Source organism: Siniperca chuatsi, linkage group LG21 (assembly GCF_020085105.1).
Source record: "Siniperca chuatsi isolate FFG_IHB_CAS linkage group LG21, ASM2008510v1, whole genome shotgun sequence".
Lineage (NCBI taxonomy): Eukaryota > Metazoa > Chordata > Actinopteri > Centrarchiformes > Sinipercidae > Siniperca > Siniperca chuatsi.
The window spans coordinates 9,432,915-9,454,444 of record NC_058062.1 but is presented as its reverse complement, the minus strand read 5'-3'; the positions used below and the strand labels follow the sequence as shown (position 1 = coordinate 9,454,444).

The 21,530-nt window shown below is 40.9% G+C and overlaps 2 protein-coding genes across 3 annotated transcripts in view; both read left to right on the top strand.

Annotated features, from left to right (window-relative positions):
* tyk2 (tyrosine kinase 2) overlaps positions 1–7,476 on the top strand; it is a 9,941-nt gene extending 2,465 nt beyond the window's left edge. Inside the window, exons 6-24 of the mRNA XM_044180629.1 lie at positions 1–264; positions 366–551; positions 877–1,034; positions 1,127–1,244; positions 1,353–1,533; positions 1,674–1,777; positions 1,884–2,054; positions 2,158–2,245; positions 2,503–2,630; positions 3,030–3,165; positions 3,578–3,729; positions 3,832–3,982; positions 4,072–4,163; positions 4,240–4,429; positions 4,781–4,899; positions 6,159–6,331; positions 6,415–6,532; positions 6,655–6,765; positions 6,858–7,476. The exon at positions 1–264 is cut by the window's left edge and continues 115 nt beyond it. Of these exons, the coding sequence (XP_044036564.1) occupies positions 1–264; positions 366–551; positions 877–1,034; positions 1,127–1,244; positions 1,353–1,533; positions 1,674–1,777; positions 1,884–2,054; positions 2,158–2,245; positions 2,503–2,630; positions 3,030–3,165; positions 3,578–3,729; positions 3,832–3,982; positions 4,072–4,163; positions 4,240–4,429; positions 4,781–4,899; positions 6,159–6,331; positions 6,415–6,532; positions 6,655–6,765; positions 6,858–7,001 (2,784 nt within the window). The 3' untranslated portion in view covers positions 7,002–7,476. The remainder of the gene's footprint in view (positions 265–365; positions 552–876; positions 1,035–1,126; positions 1,245–1,352; positions 1,534–1,673; positions 1,778–1,883; positions 2,055–2,157; positions 2,246–2,502; positions 2,631–3,029; positions 3,166–3,577; positions 3,730–3,831; positions 3,983–4,071; positions 4,164–4,239; positions 4,430–4,780; positions 4,900–6,158; positions 6,332–6,414; positions 6,533–6,654; positions 6,766–6,857) is intronic.
* A 1,270-nt stretch (positions 7,477–8,746) lies between these two features.
* Positions 8,747–19,638, top strand: raver1 (ribonucleoprotein, PTB-binding 1). 2 transcript variants are annotated; one of them, XM_044180631.1, is made up of 14 exons: positions 8,747–9,146; positions 10,138–10,204; positions 12,002–12,471; positions 14,422–14,613; positions 14,716–14,836; positions 14,925–15,025; positions 15,574–15,652; positions 15,984–16,186; positions 16,321–16,396; positions 16,515–16,657; positions 16,860–16,931; positions 17,044–17,175; positions 17,409–17,474; positions 17,604–19,638. In XM_044180631.1, exons 1-14 carry the CDS (start codon positions 8,823–8,825, stop codon positions 17,748–17,750), a joined length of 2,193 nt encoding a protein of 730 aa, XP_044036566.1. In that variant the 5' UTR covers positions 8,747–8,822; the 3' UTR covers positions 17,751–19,638. The 2 variants fall into 2 exon arrangements, with proteins under 2 accessions (XP_044036566.1, XP_044036565.1); XM_044180630.1 differs by having other exon boundaries at positions 15,571–15,652.
* The last annotated feature ends 1,892 nt before the right edge of the window (positions 19,639–21,530 follow it).

The window sequence follows — 21,530 nt, the reverse complement described above, 5'->3', positions numbered from 1 at the left end:
ACTGTGGATAAGGGGCGGCTGGGCGCCCACGAGATCATGTATAAGTACATCTCTACTCTCGAACACTTGGCACCACATTTTGGCACAGAGACCTTCCCTGTATCCCACCTGGAACTGAGAAAGGACGGGGATGGAAGTAGCTCTTATTCAGACACCACACATGCGCAGGGTGTTTCAAAAGACGACTTCAGAGCTCCTGCCACACATGAAGTAATGGTGTCTGGCACCAAGGGGATTCAGTGGAGGAAGGTGTCTGGTCAGAAGGTTTGTCAAAATACAACTTCAAGCTTCTGATGGTCTTATTCTATGGCATGTTGTGTATTCTGCTGGTGTGGACCTTTTGTTCATTCGATCTCTTTACCCAGGCGCAGGCAAACACTTACTTCAGGAATGACTGCATGAACTACATGAGGAAAACAAAACAACAGTCCAGCCAACCGAATGTGAACACTGCCAATAAATGGACCTCCTTCTGTGATTTCCCTGAAATAACTCACATAGCCATCACTGGAGCTAATGTGTGCATTAGCACTCAGGACAATCACTGCATGGTGAGAGTACTTGTTTACCTTTTTATGTAAAAGCTGCAGTACATTACTTTAATTGGTAAATGTGCTTGTGGTGCATTAGTCCAATTGATATACTGTATATTAGTCATTCTACTGATTGGATTGTTCAATCTTAGTGTGTCTGAATGTACTGTACAGTATGCATGCATACCTGAATTCTCATATATTCTCAAATTCCATATGTTTATGATTATAAGAGCTTTGGGTTTTGGTACGCTTAGGGCATTTTATTATGTTTTGAATTTGTATGTGTCTGTAGGTGGGAGCTCTGATTGTAAGCTAGTGGTGATTCTGTATCTATATGTAGGCGGTTCAGATGAACTCCAGCCAGGAGGCCTGTTCCTTCAGCTCCCTCCTAGATGGATACTACCGGCTGACTGCAGACGCCCACCACTATCTTTGTCATGAAGTCGCTCCCCCAAGGGTAGTGCTGAGTGAAGCAAATGGACTGCATGGACCTATGCAGTGAGTTTTCTCCTCTTACACATTTACATACAGACACAAACAGGCTATAGAGAAACACAGTGTGTTATATCACAAGTATGGTGTGTTTCTAGTGATGATTTTGTGCTACTGAAGCTGAAAAAGGAAGCAGCAGAGGAGGGAGCTTTCCTCGTACGTTGGAGTGCTCTCGACTATCACCGCATCATCCTAGCTGTCCTGAACAAAAAGGAGGTATGTCAACACCCACGGCTCCTCTCAGGAAATTATTGCAGTGCAGTGATGGTGAAAATTTCAGCCGCTGTATGTACATCTGTGTTTACATGTACTTGTGGCTCATAGACTGGATCGCCAAGCCACAAGCAGTTTCGGATTCAGCATAAGGGTTCAATGTTCTGTCTGGAGGGCTGGGACAGAGAATTCTCCAGTGTGAAGAAGCTCACAGACAGCCTCAAGACCTTTGTACTCAAGTCTGGTTCGGACAGCTTTACTGTCAAAAAATGCTGTTTGCCAAGACAAGCAGGTTCGTGTTTATTGGACATTTCAATTCTAGACATGTTTTGCTGCTTTATACCAAAAACCTTTTGTGTATTTTGAAGTTACTGTGTTCTGGGATATTTAGGTCTTTACATAGGTTTGTCTGTGTGTGTTTGTGTGACATAGAGCTGTCCAACCTTCTGGTGATGAGGCAAGGTGTTGATCACTCCCTGGCCCTGAACATGACCCAGCTACGCTTCCACCAGATCAAGGACAGAGAGATCGTACAGGTGATGAGACCCACTTGCCACCTCCATATGTAACCATCTGTTCCACCTGACAAGCTTTGTGTTCTCAGCGCTGTCACTGACCAGTGGGTGTTGTGTTTATGAGCAGGAACAGCATTTGGGCCGTGGGACCAGAACTAACATCTACTCAGGACGTCTGCTAGTGCGAGGTGCGGGAGAAAATGATGAGGATGACGAGTTCAACAACAACTTCACTGACCGCAAAGGGATCCAAGTGGTTCTCAAGATTCTAGACCAAAGCCATCAAGATATCGCACTAGTAAGTAGTAAACAGATATTAACATGTCTAATCTAGTATCATCCCAACTCTTAATGTATTTGATCTTTGCTCTTTCAATATTCTTTCCTTTTTTCTTTCTTAGGCATTTTTTGAAACTGCAAGTCTCATGAGCCAGGTATCCCACTGTCACCTGGTGTTTGTACATGGTGTGTCAGTCAAAGGATCTGAAAGTAAGCGCAATAACACTGTTCAACCTCAGACACACTTCTACTGTTCGGTGTGTGACTTCCTCATTTACTACTTCCCCATCACCCATACGATCAGTGTTTATAGTCAAATTTATGATTTTAGTATCAAGTGAACCATGAAGGAAATGCAAAACCACACTTACCCTGTTCTATTTTAAAGAGGATGCTGCTTGTTTACATTTTGCGTTTGGCTATACCAGAAACTGGCTAGAGACAGAGACTTGTTTCTACCTTTACAGACATCATGGTAGAAGAGTTTGTGGAGTTTGGGCCTTTGGATGTGTTCCTTCGCAAAGAAAAGGCATCAGTGACTCCTCAGTGGAAATTCATTGTTGCAAGACAACTTGCCAGTGCTCTCAATTATCTTGTGAGTTCAAACACTACTTTGTTTTTTGTAAGCCACAGATTATAATTCAATACAATTCACTTAAATGACAATACAGCTAAGTGGCCGTTAAAGTGAATTGATAGTGAAGTAATACAAGTGTTGTACAATTTATCTCCACATAGTCTCACTCTTTACAATCAGCTGCTGTAGGCCAGTGGGTAAAATATTTTGAATAACAGAATCAGGTAGTGCAGCTTTGGACACCACATTTTGAGTCTGAGCTGCAGACAGGAAATGAAATAATCTTATTATCAGACCAAACTTTAAGATAAGTGCAGCAAGTGAAGTTTGTTTTTGCCCAATGACTAATAGCATTAATAGTCTGTGTTAAACCTTTTTTAACAAGACAAAAAGTTAATACCAGTACCATTTTTGTAGGAGACCAAACGGCTGGTTCATGGAAACGTCTGTGCCAAGAATATTCTGGTGGCAAGGCGTGGTCTGGAGCATGGTACTACTCCATTTGTCAAGCTGAGTGACCCAGGAATTGCCCTGAGTGTCCTTTCACGGGAAGGTCAGAACCAGCAACTCACTTTACACAAACTCTTAATTAACCTCACTTTACAAGAATGTCTCCCAGCTCAGTCAGCTTCAGTGTTGTGTATTTTGTGTACCATTCTGCCTCATTTCAATCAGATTTAGGAAACAGGAAACTTCAATCTGACCACTTGTTGTAGGAAACCAACTTTGTAGATTTTTCAGTAGGTATTTTTCTGGTGTAGAACTTTTAGCATTTTTTATTGAATTGAGGTCTGTTTATATCAAATTAGAGCAACAGTTTTTAGTTTTCTTAAACTTTGAACCATATTAAACTAAATTATGCTGTTATATGGAGTTCTTCAAAAAGTTTAGCCAGAGCACCCGCAGATCGAATCGGCCATACATGTAACTTCTGTCATTTTGATTATCTTTATTCTGCCCTGCAGAGCGTCTTGAGCGTATACCATGGATTGCCCCTGAATGTGTTGACAGCGGTGCATCCATTGGCAGTGCTGCTGACCAGTGGGGCTTTGGCGCTACGCTGCTCGAAATCTGCAACAACGGCGATCTTCCCCTGAGTGGCAGCACATTGTCTGAGGTAGGCCCTTTTATTTATCTTGCAACAGCCACAAGCTGCACCTGCCTGTTTTATCCCTCTGAACTCTAATTGTAACACTAGAACCTCTCCCCCCCCGAACAGAAAGAGCGCTTTTATCAGCAAAAGGGCCGTTTAGCTGAACCATCCTCCCAGGAACTGGCCAGCTTCATCAGCATGTGTTTGACCTACGAGCCTGTAGAGAGGCCTTCGTTCCTCACTGTGCTCAGAGTGCTCACAGAAATCATGATCAAAAGTGGGTCTTTACTTGCTCACCATACTTTGTTTTTCTTTCAACCTATTTTGGTGCATTTAATAATGTGTTGGGTTTTTTTCTGCACACAGATCCTGATATATCCCCAAGTGAAACTCTCCCTGACAAAGACCCTAGCATGTTCCATAAACGCTACCTGAAAAAGATGCGGGACTTAGGAGAGGTGAGTTCTAATACCACATCACCAGTAGTTTTCCCCCCCTGTCTGTTGGAGAGTAATCTCATTGTTCTGTCCCCAGGGTCACTTTGGAAAGGTGACTCTCTACTTGTATGACCCGGCCAACGACGGGACAGGAGAGCGCGTGGCAGTGAAGGCTTTGAAACAAGAGGATGGTCATGTCCCTGAGGGCTGGATGAAGGAGATTGAGATCCTGAAGTCCCTTTATCACAGCAACATTGTCAAGTACAAGGGCTGTTGTACTGAACTGGGTGAGTCCTCAGCTGTTATCTGTCTGCTTCAAAAATGTTTATTGAAATACACGTCAGCATACATTCTCTGCATGTGCAAAGGAATTCTTGCTCAATACTCTCTTTTTATCTCACAGTGCTCAGTGGATGATTCAGGGAATTGATTTTTGGTCCCTGTTGTTCCTCTGTAAATACTGAAAATCTATTCAAAGTGCTACACTGTTTCCATATGTCAATATTTTGAGCTTTCAACACAAAGCATGCTGAGCACCACAGCTTCTTCTGCACCAGGACAGGCAACAGGTCAGTCTTTCCTTTTGAAAAGTAATGTGAATAGGAGGATAAAAGCACTGTTGCATTGTCCATTGACAGGAGGACAAGTGGTGCAGCTAATCATGGAGTACCTTCCCCTGGGGAGTCTGCGAGAGTACCTTCCCAAACGTAAACTGGGTATGCCCCAGTGCCTTATGTTTGCTCAGCAGATCTGTCAGGTGGGTTTAATTGGTTTTGTAGTAGTCATCTACATTTCCACTTGATTTGACAATATTCCTGGTGCTGTGTGCAAACTGCAGACATATCTGGTTATGTTCTCCTTCCTTCAAAAGAAGCTATGTACAATATGAAAACTTCAATACTCTTGAAATTGCCTCAAAGGTCCAGTATGTAGGATTTAGTGGCATCTAATGGTGAAATTGCAGATTGCAACCATTTGAATACAGCTTGGATCATACTTCCCTTCCAAGCGTGTAGGAGAAACTATGTTGGTCGCGAAACTCGCAAAAAATGTGAAAGGCCCTATCTAGAGCCAGTGTTTGGTTTGTCCATTCTGGGCTACTGTAGAAACATGGTGGTGCAACATGGCGACCTCCGTGGAAGGGGACCCACTCCCTCTGTAGAAAAAAGCGGCTCATTCTAAGGTAATGACAACACAACGATTCTTATTTTCAGGTGATTATACACTAATTAAAACATACTTATGAATATTATATTCCATTTCTGCCAATAGCTCCTCCTAAATGCTACACACTGGACCTTTTAAGTGGATAATCCAACACATTAACATTTAATTTCATTTTGTAGCATTCTAGGTTTCTTTGTATTTTCATTAATTAATTCTGTTTAAATTGAGTAGTTTAATTGCACTAGCGTTATGTTGCACTGTGTTTTCTCTCAGTATCCAGGAAAATGTACACCAGGAAATAATCACTCAGCATGCTGTTGTTTTGCATGAATTTACATTCATTGTTTATAATATACTTTTTTATGATTTAATATTACTTTTTATAAAGTATAATACACTTTGTGATGTGAAGTTTGATAAAACAGTCTACAGCCATGTTAGTGGCTACCATGTTCACAATCTTAGTGTAGCGTGTTAGCATCCAAACATTTGCTCATCATCACTAAACACAAAGTGCAGCTGAGGCTGTTGGGAATGTCATTAGTCTTGCAGGTATTTGATCAAAAATCAAGTATTGGACAAATTAAAATTACACCTGATGATGGCGTTAGATGAAAAGTCAGTCACCAGTGTTATTACAATTAATCCTGAGGGAAACATGAACATGTGTACCAATATTCATTAAAAATCCATCCAATAGTTGTTGACACTGGCATCCCTAGAGTCATATATGCAGCTAAATATGACATACTACAGGAATATACGTTTGAAGTTTTGAAGTGAAACTTTAAATCCACATTTTGCCCCCTCAGTAATTGTATCCATCTTTTATTTCTGTTCTCTTTTAAGGGTATGGAGTACTTGCACTCAAAGCGATACATCCATCGAGACCTAGCTGCCCGAAATGTCTTAGTGGAAAATGACAGTTTGGTAAAGATTGGAGACTTTGGCCTGACAAAATACATCCCTGAAGGTGAGATCTACTATCGTGTCCGTGAGAATGGGGACAGTCCAGTGTTCTGGTGAGTTCATGCAGCACTTAAGTGTTATTCAATGCTTTCTTTCATGACTTTGGCCACTAAACTGTATTTTTTGTATTATATAGGTATGCCATTGAGTGCTTGAAGGAGAGTAAATTTTCCTTTTCCTCTGACATTTGGTCCTTTGGCGTTACGTTGTATGAGATTCTGACCCGCTGTGACCATCGCCAGAGCCCTCCAACAGTACGTCATTACTGGCCTCTTATAACAAGCTCAAACCTGCAAATATTTTCATGCAAGACTAATTAAGTACATTTTGAATCCCTGTGTTAAATGCACAATGCACTTGTTTGTGTTTTTTGTAGAAGTTCTTTGAAATGATAGAGGCAGCCCAGGGACAGATGACTGTGATGGCACTCATAAAACTGTTGGAGAAACAGCTGCGATTGCCCTGTCCCAAAGAATGGCCGCATGAGGTAACATTACATACCCATTAAACAAAATTTTGTTGGCATTATGAGTAGCCTGATATTTTCATATGTACTTATTTTACTTTTTATACCCACAGGTGAAGATGTTAATGGAGCAGTGTTGGGCTGCAGAGCCTGCACAACGGCCATCATTCAGATCCCTCATTGAAAAGTTTGAGGCGATTCGCCGATCATACGACTGGCAGTCTAATATAAACTTTTCCTTGGCTCAGATTTGCTGATCAGTACTCTGAAGATCTATTTGTGTACATGTCAGCCACTATAGCAACCATATATTATAGGTTAGCCAATAATTTGTATCCTGCTGTGCAATGCCTGCTGTCTCCATTTACATAGATGTCTTTATACTGTAGGTTTCTTTTTGATAAAAAAACACTGCTATACTCATATGTGATATTAACACAATGATAAACTCAATTGTGTGTTTTTGTGATGAGTTCATGAGGAAACCTGATGCCTTGGGTAGTCAGCCACTAAGCATCAGTTTTTGTCTTTCAAAAGTTATAGTTTTGCATATATCACAGTAAGTATTAATTTCTGTAAGGTTGGGAGATTTACTCATTTTAATTTTATGTTTAGTTAGTAAAAATTTTTGAAAGTATGTTAACTGCGTTTCAATTTGTTTAATCCAAAAGAACATATTCAAAATATAATAACCATTTTTCACGTGCTCTTTGATTAAAGACTGAAACAGAATGATGCATGTGTCAAAGAGTATATAAAAATGTTTTACAGAATGTGCCATTCACATCTGTTAGGGAACTTCCTCTATGCACCAAAACACAGCTACATCTCTGTTACATAAGAACTCACTGATTACAAGCTTAGGGATGTACTGTAACGAAAGCAACTTCTACACTTAAATGATTCACAACCAGTGACTGACCCAGGGAATGGTCTGTCCTAATACCCGGTGTTGTCTTGACCATTTAGGTGCCTGTTCATGTGCCACTAGGTAGGAAAGGAAGTGTGTCCAACTTGTGAAAAATCAAAACATGCAGTACCACTGACTGCACACACACATTTTGCAGTAATACCTATCATCTTATTTATTATCTGGGATCTTGCATACCTACAATAAATCCATTTGTAGACTCAGAAAAACAACTGAACATCTGCTCCTTTACGTGTAAGGCTATGGCCAGAGTAAATATATAAATAAATACACAATCAGGACTTTCTATGATAATACACTTTCTACAATTCAAAAGAAACTATCTGTCAGGGATTTGTGATTCTTCAATTTTATTCAGAAAGTCTGAAAGACTGGGCTCCATTTGGCCTCCATCCCTCAAACATTTTATGAACTACATACTTTGTAAAATAATATAAAACACACTTACCAGGGGCATTAAGAAGCAAAAAAATAAAAAATAAATAAAAAATCCAGGAAAAACATTAAAATAGCATATATTTAAATAAATAAACCAATATTAATACCAATATCATTCAAAACAAACAGTAAACTGCATACACGAGTAATAAAGTTATGCATATTGCTGGATTCATGTATTGAAGTGATTTTTTTATTATTAGAGTTGCTGTACAATATGCTTATATTATTATTTAAAAATGTGTTTACCTTGTCTCTATCCAATTAATTTAATCACCCGATTCTCTTGATGTTATGCAAGACTAATGATTAATGATTTAAACATCTTTATAGTCCAAATATTTATATCAGATCTAGCCTGGAAATGTAGGACTGCTCATATTATAGGGTTGAGAGACAAATTAAAACTGATTATAAACGTATAGTTTTTTAACTGAAGTCTGTCTAATTAATCCTGCTGGGGAAATAGTTTTATGGCCCCCACTGGTTTTAAGGCTCCATTGGGAGATTTGCAGCATTTAAATCCTGTTTTGAGCAGACTACAAGGAACACCCGTGGCCCCGCCCCCTCCCTCCGTTACGTCGTAGTCATGGAGAATGCGTCCCCATCTCGTCCAATGAGAAGCGGCGCTGGGGCCATGCGTGTATTGTTTAAACTGCTCAAATGTGACTGAGTTCCCAGACGGATGAAACTTCCACCAAACTGAGTGATGGCGGCCGTCGTGTCTGTTAGCACAGCTGCCAGGGATGACAACACAGACACAGAGCTCAGTTTCGCCTCTCGTCCGCTTCATGAAAATTACGACCTCGCTGCGGATCACGAAAAGTGGATGCCCGGAGACCGCCGACATCCCGAGCTCGAACCCGGTCAAGAAGACTTAACATCGGAACGCGAGTGTCAGCGGAGGGTCGACGAAAACTTGACATCACTGAGCCCCGAAGAGATAGAGAGCCGCTTAGAGAGAACTCGCCGGGAGTTTTACAACCGTAGAAAAATTATCATAAAAAATCTGCCTTCCGACGTTAGCAATCAGGTATGAGTAAAAAGTATTATCCAGATGGAGGTTTAACGTTAATTGTTGGGTGATTGATTGATTGACGGGGTCGTTTGGCTAACCTTAGCCTAGCTCCAGTATGCCTGCCATGCTACGTATGTTAGCCTGCTAGCCATTTTACTCGTTAGCTGTCTTTTAACTTTGGTTGATGCGATATTTTGCTTTATTCAATCTACAACTGACTTAACTAAAAACCAACACGCAGATCATTAGCAGCCATCGTACACCCGTCAGTTGTGGGTTTGTTTGGGTTTATGGCTTACGTTAACTGCCAGGTGGTAAGATAACTATCAATAATGGTCATCTGTGGCCTGTATGACCGGCCAGTCCGGCCTCGTAGGTAACAATTTGATAACTTAAAATTATTATTATTTTTTTCACTATTCAGGCTTCCAGACCAAATTGTTGGTAATAATACTCTACATGGGAGTTACAGGTGCACTGGAACGTTTTCATCAGCTTATCTGTTGATTAAGCCTGCATTTGGTTGTATCAACCAGTCTGTGATTTAGTCATGATGCCACACTTTTTTTTTTTGGAACGTGCGTGACTCGTGGGGAGAGCTGGGCCTGCGGGCGGTACCATTGTTCACATGGGGAGTTCGAGATGTGAGTTGCAGTATAACAAAAGGTGGAAGGTGTGGAGACAAAACATTTCAGAAAATGCTAGACAGCATCGCAATTCGTTTGTGACTGGTCAAAAGCAGCGCAGAAGCATTTCTCCTACAACAATGAGTCAGTTATTCACCTCTCACCCCTCACAGGTGCACCTGTTGATAGTTTCCCAGTGAACTTGAATTAGTTATGTGATTACCAAAATCTACAACTAAGCAATCTATAGTTAAATGATGCCAAAATGTACAACTTATAAAGTCACATATTTTGTGTATGATACCCTGGTTAAAGGGTTGTAATGCACTGTACAGTGGTGAATTTAAATGTCTGGATGTAATTGTCTTTTTTATTTACAGGAGGTCCATGAGCTGTTGGGCAACTATGACTTGAAGTACTGCTTTGTTGACAAATACAAGGGCACAGGTTGGTGTAACTGTCTGTCCATAATGTTAGTCATTGCGTGTTCAATTTAAAGGAGTAAAGGATATATCGCAGAATCTATAAATGTTAACAAATATAAAAACAGAAAACAAACTTTGTAGTCTCATTAACAACTCAGGTTGTCGGCGTTTAGAGTAGTTCGCTCTTTGCTACAATCTTAGGTGATGAATTTCTTCACAATTTTAAGGGCTTTAAAAGGTTCTTGACTCTAATGAACAATGCTGAACAAAAAGCTCCTGGAGCAGACACTTTTTGCATCAAAACTTCAGTAAAGATGTTTAGATGGTAAAGGTTCCCTATTACTAGTGGTGACAATATTATTTGTCATAATAATAATAATAATAATAATAATAATTATTATTATTATTATTATTATTAATAATAATAAAAAATACACTAATTATGCTCCAAGTGCTGTTGAGCTGTGTGGAGGTGGCAGCACTGGCAGAGATAGCAAGCTGTTGAGAAAGGTTATCTGGCTAGCTAACATTATCCCAGTGAATGTTTTCTCCAAGTGAGTTCTGTAGATAGCAAGCAAAACTTTATTTACATAGCGCGTGTCATTCACATACTTCTGATGTTATGACAACCATGCACATTGTCAACAGTCAATACTGATCTGCCTATTTTGTTAACAAATGGTGGAACTCACTTGTCACAATATCACAACAGTTTGTATGCATCCAGACAACCAGTTTCTGCAAATTAAATACCAAAACAATCAGAATAATCAGTGTTAAGTTACCCCAAGGAGGGTTAATTAATTTTTTTTTTTTTTTTAAGGCTTTTCCATTGGCACTTTTGGCCATGCTGAATCAAACAATGCTGCACTGATTTGCGTTTCCATTACCAGTTTAAGCACACAGAGCCATGCCTGAGATTGGCCTTCTCTGAAGTCAGGCCGCCTGACCGCATCCAAGTGGGTTGCGGTAATGGAGATGATTCAGATCCCTGCCGTGCTGGGCTGACGTGCCATGTCAAATAAAGTCCAGCCAAGTCAGCTCACGTGTATAGAAAAGCGCTACTTGTATGCCCCAAAATGTAAGCTGCGTTTCAATTCAGGGGAATTGCCTGTTTAAGATGGTGTAAGTGCATGAAAGATCTGCTTGCCATTCGAAGTCTCAAAGCTGATTTTATTTGAAAAACTAACAGAAACATTAGCTTAAACTATGTTTTGAAATCTTTTTACACATAGACTAGCAGCGCAATATCCCACCAGAAAGTGACTGATAATAATGGGCCAGATGCATTAGCCAGATGGTAAATTCAGGGTATACCTGGTATCTACCAAACTGTTGTGGCAGATAGCGGTCACATTTTTTTAGATGTGCTTTCTGTACGAAAGCACATCTGCTTCTCTTGGGTAATAAAACATGGGTAATAGGATGTTTGCTTGACATGGAGCGGCACACCATGGAGCTCTAGTATACCTGTCTACACTGTAACAAGAGTCTGTCTACCAATGTGACATTAAAAAAATGGGTGGCAATAACATTACATCATACAAGTCTAGATGTCTTTTGATTCTTGTCAGCCACTATGACAACTGTTGTAGTCTAAATAAAGGAAATGTTGCAGTGACATAAAAGCTGCTGTGTGGTGATATTGTGCCACATCTGCTAAAGGAGAAGCTGTGTCACAACTACGGTTTGCCACTTAAGACCTGCTGTATGTGAAAATAGATCTTTCTCTTAATGCTGACTGAACAAATGTCACACTCTCACTTGACACCAAATTGTGGCTGTCTCTCTTCCTCTCTCTGTCCCCCATCACCCTCAGCATTTGTGACACTGCTCAATGGGGAACAGGCGCAGTGTGCCATCAAAGAATTCCACCAGCATGTGCTACGGGACAGGGAGATCTCTGTGCAGCTGCAGCCAACAGATGCTCTGCTATGCATCGCCAACTTGCCCTGTGCCTTCACCCAGCAGCAGTTTGAGGAGTTGGTGCGACCCTTTGGTAACTTGGAGCGCTGCTTTCTGGTGTACAGCGCCTCCACAGGGCATTCAAAGGGCTATGGCTTTGTGGAATACATGAAGAAGGACTCGGCGGCAAGGGCCAAGTCAGAGCTATTAGGAAAGCAGCTGGGCTCCCGCATGCTGTATGTCCACTGGACTGAGGTGGGCTCCCTTACATACCCTCTGCTGCACTCTAAATGCCTGTGTGTGGACCGCCTGCCTCTGAGCCTGCTGACAGCCCAAGACCTCCGCAACGCCCTGGCTGACACCCATGTGCCAGCCTTCTGCCAGGTCAAATTCACCACACACTGCTACTTGTCATATTTTGATATTTCAAAAGGATACATTATCCAGATAGTATTTTATGCTAACAATAATGAATGTAATACCACATTAGAACTGCAATCATTAGTCAATTATCAGAATATTTGTCGGTTTAATTTTGTCGCTTTTAATCTTAAGTTATTTTATTTTTGCCAAATGCCAAACATGTGATGGTCCCAGGTTTTCAAATGTTTTTCAGTCCTACATCATAGTAAAGTGATTTTGGACTGTTGGTCAGACAAAACAAGACCTTTTTTTTTTTTTTGGATGACATCACCTTAGGCTGTAGATAACTGCGATGGCCATCTTTCACAATTTCTTGGGTGTTTTTAAAGATCAAACAGTTAATGAAGTAATTGAAAAGGTAATTAGCAATTAATGGATTATGAAAATACTTGTTAATTGCAGCCTTATACCACTTTTCTTTTGAGCGTTGACTTGGAAGCAGAATACAACCTCCCCAATTGTATTCAGTTTCTTTTGTAAACACAGTTTCTTGGTGTCGCTACTGTTTTTATGCTGTGCAAGGCCATATTAACGAAACTACTGAGTATTTTGGTGTCGATGGAAGTTATGTGCTGCCATGTGTATCTGAAAGTTGTAGAATTGATATTGAAGGGTTACAGATGGCAGAAAACATTTTGTAAAATTGTATTCCATATTTGATCTTTCAGTACCTCTCACCTTTACCCCAGTTTTCCTGACTGTGGCCACTCAAAGTCTCTATAGCAATGAGCATTGCTGGTTTCTATGGTGATGACCACCTGACTCCCCCAGGTGGTGTCATTCAGCGGGGCTTTTCTGGAATGAAAGAGAGGCATGTCCTTTTAGCATGACATGCATAGTACTTTTCTGTTGGTTCTAGGTTTTGTTTTTTGGGGGGCGGTTGTTTGTTTTTTTTAGGATTGTGGCAAAAGCAGTGATAAGGGAGTTTCCCAGCACTAGTTTTAACAAGATACAACTGACCTGGTTATGAAGTATTGAAACCTGGTGGTATCCACATCTAGGGACTGATGGTGAGTAAAGAGACAGTTCACCCCAAAATCAAAAATGCATATTTTTACTTTTACCTATAGTGCTATTTATTCATATAGACTGTTTTGGTGTGAGTTTTGGAGATATCAGCCAAAAAAATACATTTGGAAAAACTTCCCACATGAAACTTGTAAGCAGTTTCATGTGGGAACTATCGGTAGAAAGAAAATTAAGTTTCAAATGTATTTATTTATTTTTGATGCTTTGAACCGCACGAACAGAGTGCCGTAGTGCCATTATATTCCCCAAAATAAAGGCAGACATTTCTACGGCCATTATCTCCAAAACTCAGAAACTGACACTAAAACAATCTAGATAAATAGCACTACAGGTAAGAGGAAAAATATGTATTTTTGATTTTTGGGGTGAACTGTCACTTTTTTATAAAATTCAAAAGCTATATGGTCAGCAGAACAGTACTTACCTGTTTAGTAATTATAAACATTCAAGAATTGGTTTGATGTTTACAGAGTTTTCAGATTTTGATCTGGAACTTGTCTGACCGCTAAAAATAAAATGCAGTTGATGGTTTTAAATTTGCAAAACTCTAAATGAATCAACAATTGTTCTTTGGCAATTCTCATAATGTATGGTCATTGTTCTTGCTACATCCAACAGTGGATATTTCATTTTTAGAACTTGGATTAAGACTAAGTCTTAAATGAGAGGCTGCGATATGGGAATCTGTTAATGCTAGAAAATTGCCTACCTGCCACCTGTTAGGATGGTCGCTGCGTTATCAATAAACAAAACCCAGGAAGAAACTTTTCTTTTGGGAGATCTTCAACATCACTTAATTTAGTTTATTGTATGCAGCAGAACTTTTAGCTAACTGTGTTTGTGAGTTTAGAATAACTTTAATTTATTTTTTTCTCTCCTCAGTTGGCTCAGGGACAAGATGGAAGTTTTCGGCGGTTTGCGGTGTTGGAGTTTGCCACAGCTGAGATGGCTGAGGAGGCACAGCGACTCACCGATGGCAGGCTGCTGGGCGGGACACACATCAGGGTGTCCTTCTGTGCCCCTGGCCCACCTGGAAGAAGCATGTTGGCTGCTCTGATTGCTGCCCAAACCATGGTATTTAAGTCAAACCGATATTGTAATAATGTGTCCAAAGTTGCTACAGAGTTTGCCTTTGCTCTTGTGCTGATTGCCTATCTTGTGGCCCCTCCCTTCAAGGCTGTGAATAGGGGTAAAGGTCTCCTCCCTGATCCCACAACCATGCAGATACTTACAGGCCTCAATAACCCTGCCACCCTCAAGATGCTACTCAACCCACTGTCACAGGGACACAAACAAGGTGAAGAGTTCTCACGAGCTCTTAATCAATGGCTTCATTCTAGGATTTGTTCTGGTGCTGTGTATCTTCATGTACCCTTTGTGTGCAGGCCTCCTCGGGGCAGCCCCTACAATGCCCCTGCTGGCCAACCCCGCCCTCTCTGCTGCCCTGCTCCAGATGCTCCTTCAGAACCATGCCAAGGCCCAGCAGGTACTGCTAACTTTCTGCCTTTTCTCTGACATGTGCCTCCTTGACACTCAGCCTGTTTTTTTGTTCATCCTCTCCTACTCATACACACTATTTTCCCCCCACTCTGCACTTTCCCTTTCTTACCATTAGCAAGCATTTCTGGGAAATCATCTTCTGTGGGCTCAGGTGCTGCACAATAAAGAAAACCCTCTAGTGCCTTGTGTGAGTGATCGTGGTGTTTGTTTGGCTATCAGTGTGTGAGGTGGTGATGGTGAAGCTAGAAAACGCAATGCCTGGGTAGGTAAGCTCTCGCTGGGAAAGTGTGAGGGTTGTTTTTGTGTGTGGGGTGTACTTTGAGTGGTGCTGAGTAATGTATTAGGTGTACTACTCCATTGTGCAGAAAGTGTAAATACCATTCTGTAAGGACATTATTTCATACGTGGTGAGTAAGCCTTGGTGGCGATAAAGTGTGCCTGTGTCGTTCAGCAGTTTTTCACCGCTCGAGTGTTGTAGCCAGGCCGTGTGACCCTCTTGTGACACTGAACTCTGCTCTTTCCTTTGGCCAGCAGGCAGGACTCATTGGGGAGAATCCTCTGGCTGCTCTGCCTGTCCAGCAGGGAGTCCATCTGCTCGGAGACCTGCCCCAAGGTTTGGCATCCACAGACTCCAGCCATAGCTCCTTGAGCCACAAACTACATGTTTTTTGCTTTGCTTATGATTCTAAACATCTGTAACCCTCTTTGCCTATTAATCATGGTTTCTCCTGTTTTACATTAGTCATGATATTTTGGTCTTAATGTTATAAAGTAGAATTCCATAGCTCTAAAATATTGATGTGTAAGTGAATTTTTTTTTTTTTTTTTTTTTAAATTTGTAGTTTCAGAAAAAACATGTTTGATGCTAATCTAACTCTGATTTTATATGAAAAACATGAACTTTACATTCATTGTTATTAAATTCATACCTCTATCTCCCCTAGGTGGTGTAGTCCCAGGTCTTGGTCTTCAGACAGATCCTGTAAACCCCCTAAAGCCAATGCCACTTGGCAGAGCCCTGGCAAGGGAGCAGGAGTCCCCCACAACAGCGTGCACCTTCCCCCAGACTTCCTCTCCCACCCTGCAGGGCATCTCCATGCCCCTGATGGGTGGCATGATGGGGGCAGATGGCCTCACAGCACAAGGGGTGAGGTCCCAAGTATCTTCCATAATATGCTTTCTGCCTCTTGTATTCTTATCCAGCTTTCTACCAAAGTGTAAATGAGAAACTTTTTTTTTTTCCCTATGGCAAAAATGAACCACCCTTTTCCCTCGGGTCAGGTGTCCATACTAGGAGATCCTCCCAAAGATGTGAACCAGAGTGGCTTCCTCAATGTCAACAATGTTTTTCCCTCAGGTGAGATGCTCTTTTGCATGGTTCTGATTTTCCTACATAGCGGTCTGTTCTTGTTTGCTGCATCAACTCAGGTATTCTGGTAACTATATTCTATGTCTGTCTACCCTCTCCTACTCAGGAGGAAGCTGCAGACCTCATCCCTATAGGAAGAGACCTACACTAAGTAATGTGTCCAACCAGCACACACACCAGAGCATACAGCCAAATTACCACCTGCGCTACCAGGATTCCTACAGCCCAGAATATCCTCCTCTACACCAGGTAACCACCAGGTTTCCACCACTTTGTCCATGGAAAGGACTCCATATTTTTAAACTGTTACTCTTTTGACATTAATAGGTGCAGCTTTATTAGGTGATGTCATGGTGACTTGATGAATATAGTGCCTGGGTGCTCATTGCTGCTCGTTCAGTCTGCTATATGATGTGATATGGTCTGATACCCATCTGGTGTTTCTGTTCAGGATCCGCTGGCCCACTTAAATGAACAGCAGGAGAACCTTGATACTGGGGCCTTGGCAGGATTTGGACAGCAGGTAGTGTTAGTCAACTATGTCAAGACTGAGTGAGCATCTTTTTAATGTTGTTAAATTACATGCATACTGTCCTAATTAACACAGTTGTGAACTGGTTTGATTGTCTCTGCAGCGCTCTCGTCACCCTGACTACAGTGAGCGGTTTTCCCACTACAGTTACCCTCCCAGCCCACCCCTGTCCTACTTCAGCTCAGGGCCTGAGGCCTCCAGTAACGGTAGCCTCCCTACCACCCAGCTCAACAGGGTAAGCCTTAAGGCTTTGGACTGATTTTTCCTTTTTGTCATTAACCTCTACTCTGCTTTCAAACTATTGATTACTTGTCAGTGCAAGAACATCATGGTAGCAATGGAAGAGATAAAAAGTGCAGGGTTAGGTTCCGAGAATAAGCCCTTGTTCAATAATTAATGTTACGCTGTGAGTGCATGAGCCTCAGTAAAAGAAGTCTAGGTCCCTAAAAGTTGTTTGTTTGTCCTCAGGCTGTGGGAATGCCTCCTGTGAGCCACACCACTCACTACCCCCCAGGCCTAGGGAATGCTGTGAAGGTAATTTTAGACACTTTCTTGTCTTGGCTTTATTTTTAATTTTTAACTTTCTTAACTTTTTTTTCTTTTTATATATACCAAGGTGGTCTTTATTGATTTTTTTTATTTTTATTTTTTTTTACCCACTAGACTCCCATTGGTAGCCACAAGCGTGTGTTCTCCCGGCTGATCCCATCTCCGGAGCCAAGCCCTGAGGGCAGCTATGTGGGCCAGCACTCCCAGGGCCTTGGTGGCCATTATGCAGACTCCTACCTTAAGCGAAAGCGTATATTCTAAATACAGCTCAATGCTTCTTGCCGTATGAGTAGCCATTCAACAGCCAGGACACACTGGCATCTTCTCCAGTCTCCTCCAATGAACTTTAGCTTGGTGGTCCTTGAATTTGTCTCCTGTGTACTCGTGTGAGTGACCCAAGAGGGCGCTGGGGAGTGCAGCCTGTTGCTATCTGGACACTTGTGTCACTCCATGGGAATTCTTGGTGGTTGTTTTTTCTGTGTTTTGTGTGTTTTTATGATTTTAGTGTGTTGTTAAATTAAGTTTTTACTTTCTTTTTAATTTGACTTAATTTCCTGTTTAAAAATGTGTATAGTGAGAAAAAAATGGTTAATTAGCTAATGAAGTCTTTCTCTTAAGCATGTTTTTTATTTTTTCAATTCCTGTGAGTGTAGTGTATCAGCAGAGCTACAGATAGTTTGGCCAGTTTTTAGTGGCAGTCTTAGGCTGCTTTTTTATTTTTTTTATTTATTTTTTTTTTTTTATGTTTGACATCTCACTAAAGTGATGCTGTCCACAATTTCAGGCAAAGGGACTTGCATAGTATTTTTAAAAACAAGCTTTACTTCAAAGGCTCTATTCTTAAATGGCCTTCCTAATTCCATGTAAAAAGTTAAGTAGTTTGTTTAATGAGATGGTGTTTTTGTGTTGTGGTGTTTCTCTTTCCCTTTCTTCCACAGGGTTGTACATTATTTTCTTTTTTTCTTTTTTTTCTTTTTTTTTCTGTATGACGATTCAGGCCTCATCATTGGTTAACATGCGGCTTTCCATCCACCAATGACAGCTGTATGTACCTGCCTGTATATTATGATGGTGAAGCTTTTTACCATCCTGGCATATTTTCTCAAGCCTTAACTGTTCCACGTCGTTTGTCTTTTGATCCACACCTCCAACTTGTTTACGGAGTCTGTTCTCTACACTGGTTGTTGAGTGATGCACTTGGAGGGCACAGGTCACAATCCTAATCTGTTCTCACCTCTATAAGATGCCATTTTCAAGTCTCCTCTCACTCATATGTCCATGAGTTGAATATTTTCTGTGTTTTTGTGAGTTGTTTTTTGCAAAGGTAATTTTGAATGTCTTAAGTCCAAACACCACACCTTGATGGGTGGGTGGGGCGGTGGACATGTGCTCTGTGCAATCTCTCGGGCTGCCACCAAATGGTGAATACATGAACATCAACCATTGACTTGACTCAGTTGACTTTGCTTCTCTAGACAAATAGCTAGCAGCTGGAATGATGAACACAACCGGTGTTTTCCAGTAATGGTGGGAGTTAAGTCTGTCTGGGGAGGTACTAATGGAAGCTAGTGCCAGGTCAGTGATTGGTCAGTGACATGACTGTCTTTTTATTTTATTTTTTTTATTTTTTTAACAATTATCTGGTTGACAGTTTGATTGTGAAAACCCATTACCTCTGACTTCTGCTAGGAAATGCAGCTACACTTGAGCCTTAACAGTGTTTTCTGTGATCTCATCCTGCCCTGTGTTGGCTTCCATCTACATTTACCATTTCTGTTATTTGCTGTGTGTGTGTATATATAGTTAAGCTTGATTTTCCTGAGTCCAAAACTCTTATTTTCTTTTATCATACCTGCCTCTGGTCTGGTGTTTTGAATGAATTTGCTGCTGCTCATGTTTTTGTTGTTTGCCTGTATGTTTGAAAGCTGATGTGTAACCTAGAGTGGCGCCACAGCAGACTGCTCATGTTGTGTATAGACCGAGATGCAGCTGTATTATTTGACCATCAACCATTTTGATCAGTATTTGATTCTAACTGCTATCTTTTCATCTGTACTGCCATGGTTGTCTCGGTGTGATGTGAGGAAGTAAATGTTTATTTAAACAAGTTGTTTGTCCATGTTAACAAAACAACAAAAAACTCAAGATATAGACTGTAGCTCTGTCATCTGTATTTGACATTTTTGGGCTGAAAGTGACAATCTCTGTATTTTTACCTTGAACAATTAACCTGTTTCATGGGGAATTCTTTATTATTTGGCTCAACATCTTGAGAGCACATCATTTGTTCATTAAGCACAATTGCCTCAACCTGCAGAGAGAACCTATTCATCAATGCTTAAAAAGAATGTAAAATTACTATTGCTATCCTTATGAAATTTGAAGCTACATGAAGAGACACACAGTAGTGATTACATCATATTTTAGCCCAATTTATGTAAATAACAAGCCAGAACTGGTACGCCTCTGCTCAGTCAACAATGAGTGCATGCACAGGCAGGATCGGTGACCAACCATAAAAATATTCTTCTCGACATTTGTCAGATCTTGAAGGATGGGTGCTGCAAAAAGAGCCTGAAAGAAACCAAATGGAGGATACATCAAAGCATCTGCTAATAAAAGTCCTGGTTGTAAACTCCTTCTGCAAGATATCTTCTCTTGTTGCCCAATATGGAAAATAAAAACTGAAGCCTAATAACTTCAAACAATAATAGTATTGTATTAGTTGCATGATGTGCATAATGTGTAATATTTAACCAAGTAGTAGCTCTTGCTGAAGTGCCTTTGCACTTCAACTCAAGACAAAAACAACTCAAGAAATATGGCAGGTCAATTGAACTCTTATCAGGCATAAATTGAGCTTAAAGCCATTTCACCAGATTTGGCTGTGTGGCAGGACTAAGCCCTTTGCATTACTGTCCCTCACCTTTTAGACTGAGGTGCTAGGGGGCAAGAGCCAGTGAAGAGATCTCATCTTCCTCTCAGCGGCCATTAGGATGAAAGGGTTTGATTAGCTGTTATTCTTGTGGTCCTACCAAGCTTCGAGGAGCAGAGATGCTGATGGAGCTTTTCCCTGATGGGCAAAAAACAACTGCAGCACACTAGTCATAAACTCCCATTTTTAACACTGACATTGTGACATTTCTCAGAAAGCAAAAAATGTTTACTTTGTTTGGGTCTGTCATGGCATGTCACTTAATAAATAAGTCTAATAGAGAAATACTCCAGTTTTTTATCATCAATCTAGAAAGGACAATGGAAATATGAACATTGTAAAGAAAAGATGGGGTTTTTTTTTTTTTTTTAGACCTAATGGCATTATATTAATGTGTTTTTCCCAGCTGCTGGGTTTATATCTGTAATGTTTGTCTGTAATGCTTCAGGCACCCCTGAATTATGTGCTCATACCTGCAGCCAGTCTACCCAGAGTTCTCAGAGGGATCCACTGAGGCTCGGTGGACGCTGTGTCAGACACATTTAGATTTCTGCCTTTCATATTTCCACCCACACAGTAACCCTGCACAGTTGCTGGTGACTGCTGCTGAAACCTGCGATTTTTCCCAAATACAGAGAGGAAGGAGGAAGAGCTCTGAAGGCAGATCACTGCAACATCATTTATCACAAATTACAAACACACAAATGAAGGAAAAGTTCTATTGTGCCTTTTGTGTGTGCTGTAGAACTGAAAATTTAACAGCTCCCTCTCACTTTATTGCCCATGTGTGCTGAATAGGAATGGGTGTATATAAACATGCAGATTAATTGTAATCTACATGTAAAGCACACAATAAATTCACATGTGCTATGATTTATTACGGCTTTATTTCATTAAACGAGCAATAAAGTGTAACCAAATAGGATATGTCACAAGAGCTGTTTATAGCAGGATTAGTCATAGAAAACAGCCCACTCCCCCCTGCGACAGTCTATAAAACAGTAGAACATCTCGCTAGCCCAGGAGAAAGCTACCAGTCTGCCTTTTGCTTAATTCAGAAGAGGGGGAAAGCCACTCCATTTGAAAGATGCTCCTGTTTATACACC